The sequence below is a fragment of the Colossoma macropomum genome, unplaced genomic scaffold, assembly GCF_904425465.1.
Source record: "Colossoma macropomum unplaced genomic scaffold, Colossoma_macropomum, whole genome shotgun sequence".
In the NCBI taxonomy this organism is placed as follows: domain Eukaryota; kingdom Metazoa; phylum Chordata; class Actinopteri; order Characiformes; family Serrasalmidae; genus Colossoma; species Colossoma macropomum.
In genome coordinates, this window is record NW_023494790.1 from 39973541 (window position 1) to 39986609 (window position 13069).

At 43.5% G+C, this 13069-nt stretch overlaps 1 protein-coding gene across 1 annotated transcript in view; it reads right to left on the reverse strand.

Annotated features, from left to right (window-relative positions):
- Positions 1 to 3171: 3171 nt before the first annotated feature.
- tanc2b (tetratricopeptide repeat, ankyrin repeat and coiled-coil containing 2b) overlaps positions 3172 to 13069 on the reverse strand; it is a 97033-nt gene continuing 87135 nt past the window's right edge. The window contains exons 21-24 of the mRNA XM_036573383.1: positions 10592 to 10683; positions 8221 to 8367; positions 6919 to 7019; positions 3172 to 5913 (exon numbers count right to left, since the gene is read on the reverse strand). Of these exons, the coding sequence (XP_036429276.1) occupies positions 3849 to 5913; positions 6919 to 7019; positions 8221 to 8367; positions 10592 to 10683 (2405 nt within the window). The 3' untranslated portion in view covers positions 3172 to 3848. The remainder of the gene's footprint in view (positions 5914 to 6918; positions 7020 to 8220; positions 8368 to 10591; positions 10684 to 13069) is intronic.

Below are 13069 nucleotides of genomic sequence, written 5' to 3' on the forward strand. Positions count from 1 at the left end.
CAGATCAAAATAGTAAAGCGCAAAGTGCGCAACACCCCAGACTGCAGCTTTATGAGGTTTTCAGTCATCCAATGAAATTTGATTACCAATACAGCAGTGAAGTGAAAAACAAGCAAAATCTTTCATTTGTTTTGCTTTAAGAGGTTTTAATGAAACATCTTACAGACTTAATTCCAGAAATGAAATGAACTGCAACCACAGCAGTGTTTAACCCAGGTGCCTGAGTAGAGCACAGTTTAAGAAACACACTATTCATCTACAGTGTGTGCTGTCAGTAACTTTCCAATGGCCAAAAAATAGCCAGTGTATTTTGCCCTCTCTGTGAAATGGGCGGGCCTAATCTTGGGTAGTGCCTGTGTAGGCAGGGTCCTCACCAATCACAAGGCTGATGTGGGTTGTCATGCCAACACAACTTACATATTTACAAAACAATTTGATGTTCACGTTTCTTTTCTAATTTTGTATCGAAATATGTATCAAACACACTGTTTCTTAAAGTGGGCTCTGCTCGGGCATCTGCTGTGCTTACAGTTGACTTCTTTCTGGAATTAAGTCTGTAAGATGTTTCATTAAAATCTCTTAAAGCAAAACAAGTACCGTAATGCAAAAATGACGATGCATATTATACTCCCTGTCACACAAATGCTCCCATCGCGTCATCTGTTCTCCTCGGCTGTTTGGGGGCAGTTCGGCCTGCAGATCTTCAGATCTTCTGCTTTAGGTTCAGTCAAATCAGTACTCAATCATATTTTTTCATATTTAGCTGTGTAACTTCAGGTACAAACAGTGAGAAGGCGAATGTTTATCCCTTGTGTGGTGTTGATGTGTGTGTTACTCAGTGGTCTGCTGGACCCACCACATTGTTTTTTTTAATCAATACAGCCAAAACAATTTATGTAAAAATACCAGATGTTTAAAATATCACAAGTGTCCAGCGTAGGGTTCTCCTTTAGCAGCTGTAGCCAGTCAGCAGCCTGTCCATGTTGTCCACCCTCACACACACACAGACACACACACACACACTAACAGCAGGCCATGTAGGAGGAGAACAGAGTGAAGGACACAGCACCTCCACACTGTTACTCCCCGCAGGTTCACCCAACACCACATGTGTAATATAAATGTGTGGGGGGTGAACAGAGTGAAGACACTGAAAATGGGTTATTTTATATGTTCTTCACAGAAAATGAGCAAAGACCAAGAATCTGAGAGTGAAATAATAATAAATCACCTTATTTTTTCTTTTGGTAAACATTGAAAACAGGTCCCACAGACCTGAACACCACACAGGGGTTAAAAGTACAGCATGACAGAAATTTTCAGATACTTAACTTTAATGATCACACTTTGATTTTATATTGTGTCGCATTTCAAACCGTTTCACTGCTTAAATGTAAATGTAGTAAATGAAAAGCTTCAGATGTGAACCTAAAGCTACAGGATAACGTTCATTATTCGAAATTACTCATCAATAGTCACCCGAGGACTTCGTAACAGATCACAGCGCCCAGTATGATAAAAACACATTCTGTTTTATTGTTGTCATTGAACTGTCACAGCGCTCTGAAAGCTCACATTTACAGACAAGAGAACTCAGCTCAGCAAGCAAGTACATTAAACTGAACTCAAATGCAAATTAAAAAACTCAGCTCAACCCTTCAGAGGTCAGTAGTTTGTGTTGATTAACGTGTGGAGGAATGCGAGGGCGGAATGAGTTATTTGGGCACCGACTTCATTCTTCCTCTCGCTTCAGATAAACAGCAGGTTCGCTCCGGTTCGCTCACAGGTGGATAAAACATGCATCGGTATTTACAGCAAAGTAATCTACATTGGAAAAAACTATCCCTTCCTAGAGAGACCGACGTTCGCAGCCCCCTTGAATTTAGAATGTCTGTCTACAGTCGTTTAGCAGAACTAACAGTTAGGCACCTCTTGATTCTGGCAAGTCTGCATGAACTGGGGCGAAGAGTTATTAGCGGTAATATCCGACTGTATGGACAGGCTCGAGACAGCAGCTGTCTAGAGTCCCTTATTGAGAACATCTGACCAAAGACACAGTTTGAACACTGCACATTGGCTATATTGCATTCCACTGCAGAGAGCTTTTTTTCATAAATTATGCTAATCGCCTCGAATATTAAAAATACACTACCTCTCTCGAGCCGTTCCTTTTCAGGAGTGGATGCTACTGAACCCTGGTCCACATCTGAGGGAGCTCTAGCTTCAACTATTCCCCCTCCAGCCCACTGTTAATCTCCTGCATTCGCAGTTTTGGCTCCCGAGCGGCAGCCGTAACCCTGGAACGTAGCTATAAGAGGGTTAATTAATTCATACGCATAAACACATTTGGCTAGTATATACAGCAAATACAACGCGCTCTATAAAGGCTATTATATACATGTTTTCATATCTTTTTAAAAACATAGTTTCGCTCTTTTTAAATTACTGCTTATTCATTTGCTCGGAAAAAAAAATCTGAATTGCACCAAAGACAAGAACTGCTATTTTGTATTTTTTTTCTAGTAGGACACCTAATTCACAAAGTTTTCCAGTGTTTACTGTATGTTTGTTAGTTTTTCCCATTGTATACCTACATTAATCACCCCTCCCCCAACCCGAAAAATGATTCACAATCATCAGCGTGAAATTAATAAAGTGCTCTCTTTCTTCTGAACTTTCACAGGCAGACAGTGCAGCAAGAAAGTAATTAAAAATATCACTGAAATGTTCAAGGTTAAAACAAATACTTTAGCTAAATATACTAATGCTTTTTATAACTGACAGCAATACAGTAACTGTTAACCGGAAAAAAAAGTCTATCAGTATACTATTAATTCTCTTTCAGTCCCCTGAAGCGTTGTGGAGCGGGGCATGTACAACCTTTGACCCACGTGAGATTTTCTGAAATAGTCCATTTGTTCTCATCCGTCTTTTTTAGAACCTCCGCGAATGATCACTTCGACATCGTTGTGCACGAACTGGTAGAAAAGCTCAGAAACGACAAAACAAGCTCTGAAGCTGCACATCAGGAATCGTCTCCTTATCGGGAAGCGTTTCTCAAAGTTTGTACATTCCCCCTCTCTTAATCCATAAACTCTGAATTTGCATTTTTCCAAAATATTAGTTACCATTTCTCCAAGATAGAAAAATAAAGACAACCCGAAATAAAACAAAACACAGAAACGGTTCATATTTTGATATTTCTATACATCTAACTCAGTTATAAATATTCCTTTGTTTTCCTTCTGCGACTACAGCTTAGTGGTTAGTTATTTCTGACAGAGTTTGAGAGGTTTTCTTCTTTATTAGACAGCATTGATCCAACGTTATATGCTGTGGAAGGCCTTGGAGTCCTGTTTTGAAATCGCCTAGTGGAGAGAGGGAAGGAGTTGAGCACGTAGATTCACGAAGAGTCCCTGACTCACGCAGTCTTATCCACTTCAGACACGCACTCGCACTCGTATGGGGTAAGAACTGCAACTATTCCTCAATCTGTGCATTTGTGGCTTTGACTCAGGGAAGGTTCATAAATGTGCTTTTGCAATAATGTGCAGAGCTGTGTAGAACATTCAGTAGTTAGTATCATATTCGATCCCATTGTCTTTAGGTCTTTGACTCGAGCTCTAAAGCTCTAAACCTCGATACTAGAACAGGCTGATGCCTCAAATGCATCTGAAATAGGCACAGATTGGGGCATCAGCAGTATCTCTTATGAAGCTGCAATGTGTCATTACCCTCCCTTGTTTGTTATAGTTTCGAATACTGACTTGTTTTTAATTGCCTTGACCCACCGTCTCACTCACACACTCATTCTTTCATCATACACTCTTCACGCCTCACTGGCCTCTTTACACGTTTGACTCCACAAAGGGTCTCTTTGGTTTGATGGGCGAGGTGGGGCCTTGCCTGGCGTCACGTGAGAGCTGGCGATACATGTTCTCCTGGTAGGCCTGCGCAACGGGCATCGTCCGTGCCACCTTCACATCCTGGTATGTGGGCACCTGACTAACTCGTTCCAGGAGATCCCGATCGCGGGCCCCGCCATTGGCCAGCTTGCCCAGGGATGAGGGCTGCGGCTGGACGTAGTACTCGTCCTCCAGCATGTGCCCGTTCTGGGCATTGTTGGTCTTGTTGTAGTAGGCGATGTTGCCTAGCGAAGTGGGCGGGCTGTAGGAGGAAGCAGTGGACGCCTGGTGAATCAGGTTCCCCGGTGTCGTGGGGCTGGTGATGACGTTGTCCAAGGGCCAGGCACGTGACGGCTGATGCAGGTACTGCTGCTGAGTCCGTGCCGTCTTGTCAATGATGCCCATGAAGGGTGTTGTCCTGGAGCGGGCCGGCTCGCTGGGGTACAGGCCGCCCTGTGATGGCGAGAGCGAGGACGGCTCGTCAAAGCTGCGCTCGTATGCCACCTGCAGTGGGATCTCCATCTGGGCCATGGAGGAGGAAGGCCTGAAGCCGGGGCCTAGGTTAGCACTGGAGCCTGAGGAGATGTTGCTGCTGGAAGGGGAGAAGCGCAGGCCCACGCTCTGAGAGTGGATGAGGGGTCTAGGGGTGGGCACATGCTGCTTAAGGTCTCCTGTGTTCGCACTGATGGGCCGACGCACCAGGTGCGGGATCTCAGGTGAGCCCAGCTGGCAGGGGGGCATGGAGGACGCCGCCACAGCCCTCTCCAGCTCATGCTTGGAGACGGGGTAGTATGCAGCCGACTGGCTACGGCTGATCTGGGGTGTCTGGCTGAATCGCATGCCTCCCGGACCTCCGGTCGCAGAGCGGTAGGCTGAAGCCGGCCGTTGAGGGACGTCGTCTTTCCCCACACCAGACTCAAGGACTCCACCAGGCCCGCCTCGCCCCCCGTGCTGGCACAGGGCCCCCACGCTCAGGCTGGACTGCACCTGAGACATGGACCTTCCATCCAGGGAGGGTTGGTACACCAGCCGGGCCTCTCGCTCCCTCTCCCGTTCCACATCCATGGATGTGCCCTGGTATCTGCTGCTGAGCGGGTGGGCCAGCTGGCCATAGACACCACTCCCGGGCTGGCTGGTGCGCACAATCTGAGCCACAGAGGGCTGCAGCCGGTGGCCTTGGGCCTGGTGGTGCTGGGAGGACTGTGAGCACTGGGACGGTTGGGACTGGAGCTGGAAGGAGCGCTGGCTGCTCATCTTGGACAGGGGTGACTTGGGTCGGCTGGGCAAAGGCTCCTGCTGGTAGCGGACAGGAGATCCCGATTGGGAACGGTAGAGACACACAGTCTCCATGGGTGGGCTGGCTCTGTACGGTGCCCCACGGCGAAGAGGGGAAGGTGGGGGGCTCTGGTAGTCCATCCCCTGACCCCCACTGCCCATGGGGGGAGGGCTGAAGCGGTAGGAGGCCTGGTGGGCAGGAGAGGTATGTGGAGGGCTGTGGCGATAATGGGAGTTCTGGTGTGTGGGAGAGACGCATGGTGAGGTGGACTGGTAGCTCTGGTGAGTGGGGGATGACATGGAGGTGGGGCTTGGGTGGAACTCAAAGGCCTGGCCTCCTGTTAGGTAGGCAGCCTCGTGAGGGACGGGGGAGAGGGGTGGGCTGTGGATGATTGGCAGGCTAGATGGGTTGGAGCGTGGTTCAGGAGGAAGGCCAATAGACACGCCCTCCAGCTCCTGTTCCAGGAAGTCATCGTCTTCGAAGAGATCCTGAACGGGTTCCATGTCATCCAGTCGTGGTTCGGGGGGCGGGGTATGACGAGGCGGCTCCTCCTCCTCCTCCACAGGTAATGGGGATGGGGGTGGAGATGGTGGGGGCTCCATCTCAGGCTCCTCTGTCTGGGTCACTTGTCTGCACTCTTCCTCCACGCGCTGCAGGAGCCGCACAATCTCACGGTTGTTGGGACACAACTTCATGGCTTCCCTGAGGTCCTCTAGAGCTTCGGAGAACTGCCTGCAGTGCAGAAGGAAATCAGTCAAAGGATTAAGACCCAATCCCATTTCACCTCTCGCCCCTCCCACTTAGCTCTCAGCCAAACAGAGACTCCAAACAGAGAGATATGAGAAAAAAAGAAAAACCGGCGAGATGAAGAACAAGAGACCAAAGAAACACACAAATGTGAGAATTTTCTCCTTTATCATTGTATTATCTTAGTTTAATGTCGTTTCAGTGTATTTTGGTCGTTTTCTTCATAACAAGCATAAAAAATCGCTAACAGCATGCTAATGTTTCGGTAGGTAGCTAACTAACTTTCCCATTCCACCTTAAATAGTCCAGCAGTTCTGACGCCTGAAGCCCCAGAATGTAACTGCTGCACCATTTACAGTGGAACAGGAAAATGTGAACAAGAATCAGGTGAATATCTGACTTCAGCTTCATATCACTGAAGAATTAGGGGTGGGTGATAATAAATAACTGCCCCCCTCTTTGAAGATCATATGATGCCCTAAATGTAACTAAAGCCCAGCAGTGAGGAGCTGAACTTTACCCTCCTCTGCTGTCACTGCAGACTGGCAGGGTCGCCTACAGAGCAGCGCTGGTAGCTGTTAATGAAGTGATGCTCTTTTTATTTGAGGGTCCCATTTCAGAGGGAAGATTTCAACCACTACCCTGTAAATCAGTTCCAAGGGGCAACACTCGAAAACAACGGGAAGGGGTGAAAAGAAGAAATGGGACTGGGCCAAAGAGTCAAATCTGTTTTAAGTGGTTAAAAACAGTACCGACTGGGGGCTTTGCCACTACCTGGCTAATCGATACCAATTAAGAAGGTGACCTGATACTTTACAAATTCTTTTTGAACATAGTGAGCTGAGCTGCTTTCAGCAGGGCATTCTGAAGTTGGACTGGGTCCACCTTCCTAATTCAGCATAAAATTACTAAACTGACCCTGTTTTTCTTGGTTACATTTGATTTTTCTTTAAGAATCCTTAGAAGGAATGACCGTGGAGGTTGTCGTACCTGCTGCTGCGTTTGGCGCGGGCTCTGGCGTAGTAAGCCTCATAAGATTTGGGTTTCAGCTCTAGAGCTTTGGTAGCAAACTCTTCCGCCATCCCGAAGTCCTTGGAGAGTGAAAGAAAATAAGACAAATTCAGGCACTCGCTGACAAAACTCCCTCTTCTGATAAAAACACTTGCTTACTGTAACCAGTGGGACTCATTCAGATCTGAACTGTGACTTTCGTGGCCCCTGAGGCGTCTTCAGGAGTGCAGCAGGTAACTCTGCTGATCTTCTCTCCTACCTGGTTCGATTACAGACTGCTGAGGGTCCTTCATGTTCATTCAGCTTTGCCTGCAGGTGTGTATATGAGCTGAGCTAATGGTGCAGCACAGGTATCAGTTATAGTACTATATGTTTCTTTAGATTTATATAAATGTGTTTGAGTTTTGAGTCCACCTAATTTTGTATTAACATCAAAACTGGACAAACTGTCTTCAGAGCCCATGTCAACAAAATATATATTTCAAATATATTTACCAAATAGCCTTCCGCCCAGTGACAGCTGGGATAGGCTCCAGCACCCCACCGCGACCCAGAAGGATAAGCGGTTTAGATGATGTATGTATGTATGTATGTATGTACGTATTTACCAAATATATAAAAATACCTAATATGTATTTTTGCAATATATGAACATGAGCAAAAATATATTTATAAAATATATTTTCATATATATAAAACACACATCCATATATTTTTCTCCATATGGGAAGGTGCTGCTGAGGAGTGATGGAGAAATTACTGGAATTGTTGCTATTAAACTGGAAAAAATGCTGCTACTTGGGAACCTTTTTATAATAGCATTGTAGAACCACCTGCATCAGAATAAAAACATATTTACTGTTTGAAAAGAACTGCTTCTGCTAAATTTAATCAGAACCTAATATTAAAAGAAGAGGAACAAACAAAACATTTTACCAGGGTGTGATTCAGTGCAAAACCAGTTCACAGCCTGAGTTTAATCACTTCCTTTAAGGACGATGTGATTTCAGCCAGACAAGTTCAGTTATTAGTCTTAAGGCTGTGGATGAGATGCCTTTGAACACTAATCATGCATAATAATAAACATCTTCAAACCATTTAAATTAGTCATCCTGTTTTCTTTCTTTCTGATTCACCTCATTTCTTTTATCAAGAAAACGCTTAAGTGTTCAGGATTGCAAGGCTTAAGTGTTTAATGTTGTTTTCTTTGTTGTGCTACTTTAAAAATGCCTTTAATTTCAGAAGCCGTAATTATTTTGAAGAACGACTATTTAAACTCACGTTCATTTTCCTGCGGCAGCGAGACAAGTTGAGGAACAGAGACACTTTGAGCTCTCGAAAGGTCTTCAGGTCTTCACTGAAGCCCTCGCGAGGGAACTTCTTCAAAGCGTACTGATAACGCTGGGCAGCCTCCTTCACTTTCCCCTTCTGTGCCACACATATACAGCAGTTACACACAGGGATTATAAACAAATACTGAAAAAATATATCACATCATATGTAAAGTAGGCCGGGGTGATTTCTACAAATAATTAAAGCTTAACTTTCTAGCTGAAAAGTCAGGACTTTTAATTTTATCGTCGTGACACCCACAGATATGAAGTCTGCTGCAGTTTAGGGGCCGTATTCCCCATATCTTCATATCTTATCTGCTTTGTTGTCATGGTAACTTCAGTTAAAACTGAAGTTAGGACAGAAGCCATTACAGAACAACAGCTCTTAAGTCTATAATCTTATTTCCAGATAAGAAAACGGTTTTACAGAAACATCCTAAGTTGCCAAAATATCTTAAATATTGTCTTAACTTTAAGATAAACTCCAGAACTGTCTTAACTTCTGTTTAACCGTCTGTTTCTGTTGTTTTATGCAGTGAGAGGCAGCTCAGTTCACTATAACCAGCATAATGACGGCACATTTATCTACACTGAAAACGCTGATTTGACTATTTTTTTTTAAATCTCAGACGCTGCAGACTCGATCTCCACCGCCCCTCTGATCACCTTCGTGTGTTAATGTTGATGATGAAATATTACAGTGATGGTGGTGAATAATGAGGAGACGGAGCTGAACGTGTGTCTGTTTATTAGGAGGAGTAACGTTAGCGCGCTCGGCTAAAGCGTTTGGGAAATGGAGACTGAAACTGGGGAGCGGTGATGCTCTGATAAACAGCAGGGGGCGCTCTCACAGTATTCACTACTTACAGTTCATCACACTTTAGTTTTATTTGACCTTTTTACCTCAGTAACGGTAGCTAACGTTAGCTGTCTGGCTAACTAACTTGATTACGTGTCTACGTTTCAGCTGTGTGTGTATGGTCGGTTGCTTGGTAACAGACAGGATAGTTGATTGTTGACTTCAATCGAGTAAGGTAAGATTTCCTAACTTGAGATAAGATGCTGTAAGATAAGTTAAGATTCCTATATTAATATCAGATTTGCTTCTGTAATATGAATTTGTGAAAACTCTTATCTTGACCTGTCAGATCTTAAATTAAGACAAAAAGATAGGAATTTTCTGTAATGCGGCCCCTGATCTACTTTTGGCTTTCATGCTTGTTTGTAAATTTAAATCAGGATGAATAATAACTATTTTGCCTCTAGGTTTGCCTCTAACTATGTATGACTGCATCCTTGAGCTCCTGTTGGTGTGGGTTCATTGTGTGGCTGTTTGTTCTTTAAATGATTCACACAAAAGCGTGCTAATTGCACCCCCTGCTGGAGCTACTTCAGACTGTCATGTAAAACTGAATTCTAAAGCCATGTCCCACATGCTTTACATACTCAAAAATGAATTTAACCATTAAGTATTATATATTCATCATTTTACTCCTCCTAACCACTGGAAGACTAAACTGTATGGAAAATGCTCTAAGTTTTCCTCAGGCGATATGTCATGCTCTGAGAAACCGGCAGCAGAGGGAGCTGATTAATGCCTCGTGATAGTTTTATTAATGCCTCGTGATACTCCGCTGTTTTAACAGGTAAGTGAAGTACATTACATGGACATATTATTTAAGATTATTTAGCAAACTATTTAAAATAACATTAGTTTATATACGTTTCCATCAGTTCTTTATCGCCTTTGAAGCATCATTATCTCACTAGCCAATCGCCGCCAACAACTGATTACATCACCCTATAGCCCAGGCCTACACTCTTAAAAAAGATGGTTCTTCAAGTTCTTCTGTTCTTTAGTAAAGAGTTGGTTCTATTCAGAACCATGAGTCAATCAATTCATGCTTATATGGTTCTTTGCATGGTGAAACGGTTCTTCAGATTGATAGACAATGTGCTGTATGGGTTCTACTATTGTTAATTGACATTGTGACCCTTTTTGGCGCTACACAGAACCATTTTCAAAAAGCGAATGGTTCCATTTATAACCATGATCTATATATAGAATAATTTCACGCTTATATGGTTTTTTGCATGGTTAAATGGTTCTTCAGATTGATGGAGAATGTGCTGTTTGGGTTCTGCTATTGTTACTTGACATTGTAAGCCTTTTTGGCGCTACATAGAACCATATACAACACATTCTCCATTAATGTGAATAACCATTTAAGCATTCATGGTTCTAAACAGAACCAGTGCATTTACTAGAACCCTTGAAGAACCACATTTTTACCACATTCAGAATGCTGGGAGCTGACCTTGTAGAAACCGTCTCCCTCCTCGATGAGCTTTCTCAGCAGGATGATCATGATGTCCGGTTTGGAGGTTGCCATCGCCCACGTTGCTGGACCTAGGGTCAACAGGATGCATGATGGGTAAAAATGATCAAAGGGCTCGAGAGGGAGAGAGACAGAGGGAGGACAGAGACGGTGCAGGGTGCTCTGGACATGGACGACCAAGGACAGGAACAACCAGACACAGGATGAGGGAAAGAGACAGATGCCTTCTGCATAAAACCACTTTTCTCCAGTGACCTGTAACCTAATTCAGGACACCGTTATCATGGGAGGAGTGTCTAACTCATGAGTTTGGGCAATACAGAGTGAAAACAACAAAAGAGTAAACAAAACAAAGTACATAGTACATAAACACCGATGAAACAGTGAAAAATGACACAGGGAAACATTCTCTAACCAAAAAGGACGAAGCATGGCTTTAAATTTGATGCTGTTTCAGCTCAAGAACCCAAACGAAGCAGAGGAGACGGTTTCCTGCTCTGGGACGGTCACTTGAACTGAAATCAAAGCAAAAGGACACAGCTTTGGCAAGCAGACAGATGAGCTGCAGACACTGAACTGTGTGGTGGATTGGATTTAGCTTTGCTCCACCTAAAGACCCCCAAAGCGAACAAACCATCAGCTCAGTCCATCATCTCACCTTTTAACCCTTGTGTGGTGTTGATGTGTTACTCAGTGGTCTGCTGGACCCACCGCATTATTGTTTTAAATCAATACAGCCATAACAATAAAAATACCAGATGTTTAAAATATCACAAGTGTCCAGCGTAGGGTTCTCCTTTAGCAGCTGTAGCCAGTCAGCAGCCTGTCCATGTTGTCCACCCTCACACAGACACACACACACTAACAGCAGGCCATGTAGGAGGAGAACAGAGTGAAGGACACAGCACCTCCACACTTTTACTCCCCGCAGGTTCACCCAACACCACATGTGTAATATAAATGTGTGGGGGATGAACAGAGTGAAGACACTGAAAATGGGTTATTTTATATGTTCTTCACAGAAAATGAGCAAAGAACAAGGAATCTGAGGCTGAAATAATAATAAATCACATCATTTTTTCTTTTGGTAAACACTGAAAATGGGTCCCACAGACCTGAACACCACACAGGGGTTAAAATGGACATTAGAAGGCCAAGAACATGAGTGTTAACAGTGATCAGGATCGCTGATCTGTCTGTGCTCCACCCACAAATGCATTCTTTCATACTCACTGTTGTGAGGCTGGACAAGCTGGACAGAACATTGGCAAAATTCAACCTAATAAGAAACTCACAACTTAATTACTGCAGTATGAATGTTAAGTGATCTTTATTGTGTGTGAGTGAGTGAAGGTCACACTGTTAGGATAGGTTAGGTCTAGTTGTTTTGATTATGTATTCACTCTTAAAGATGGTTCTTCAAGGGTTCTTTAGTAAAGGGAATGGTTTATTTAGGACCATGAGTTCTATATAGAACCATTTCATGCTTAAATGTTTCTCTGCATGGTGAAATGGTTCTTCAGATTGATGGAGAATGTGTTGTATATGGTTCTATATAGCACCACAAAGGGTCCTGCTATTGTTTATTGTCAAGCTTGATCATAAAAAGAGCAGAACCCTTTTTGGTGTTAGATGGAATCATTATTTAAAAAGCCTCAAAATACACTGTAAAAAATGTCAGTTCAACCTAAAAAATGACTCCATGTGGTAACAAACAGGTGAGCTAGTTTTATTCCTAAAAATTACACTGATTGAAAGAATCGTTCATTCTAAGTGTTTATTTAGGTTAAAAAAAATTATTTACTTGTTACCATGTGAAGTATTTTTTAGGTTGATCTGTCGAGACATTTTTTACAGTGTAGAACCATATACAACACATTCTCCATCAGTCTGAGAAACCATTTCACCATGCAAAGAAGACACCCAAACAAATGGAACCACTGCCTTTGCTAAAGAACCCTTGAAGAACCATCTTGAGTGAGCAGGTTTCTAAGCAGTACATTTGCCTGATTTTGTGTTGCTAGCCAGCTAAATTATCATAGCCACTACATGACATGACAGTACTACAGTTATTCTCCTTGTAGTACCTGCCGTATCCGCACTGCATCAAAAACAGAAAACGCAGCAATACTGAAGGATTAGACAGTTAAATTTAGATATTTTAATACAGAATATATTTCTTTGGATTTGTGTCACTATTAGAGAACAGAGAACAGGAGAAATGACTCTGTGGAGATTACCTGGAGATCTGGAGGATTTGAGGCCTCAGCTTGTGCATTAGGATGTCTTTAGTTAAGACTGTGAACCAGTCCAAGTCTTCAGTGTAATAGCTTTGTTTCATAACAGTGTAACTGCTTTTCCCAAGTCTGTGCTGTTACTGTTGCTAGCTGTTCTAGCTTACTAGTACTTCTGTCCATTCACCATTCTGAGCAGTGTGTTTCCTCAAGCTTCCCCTCA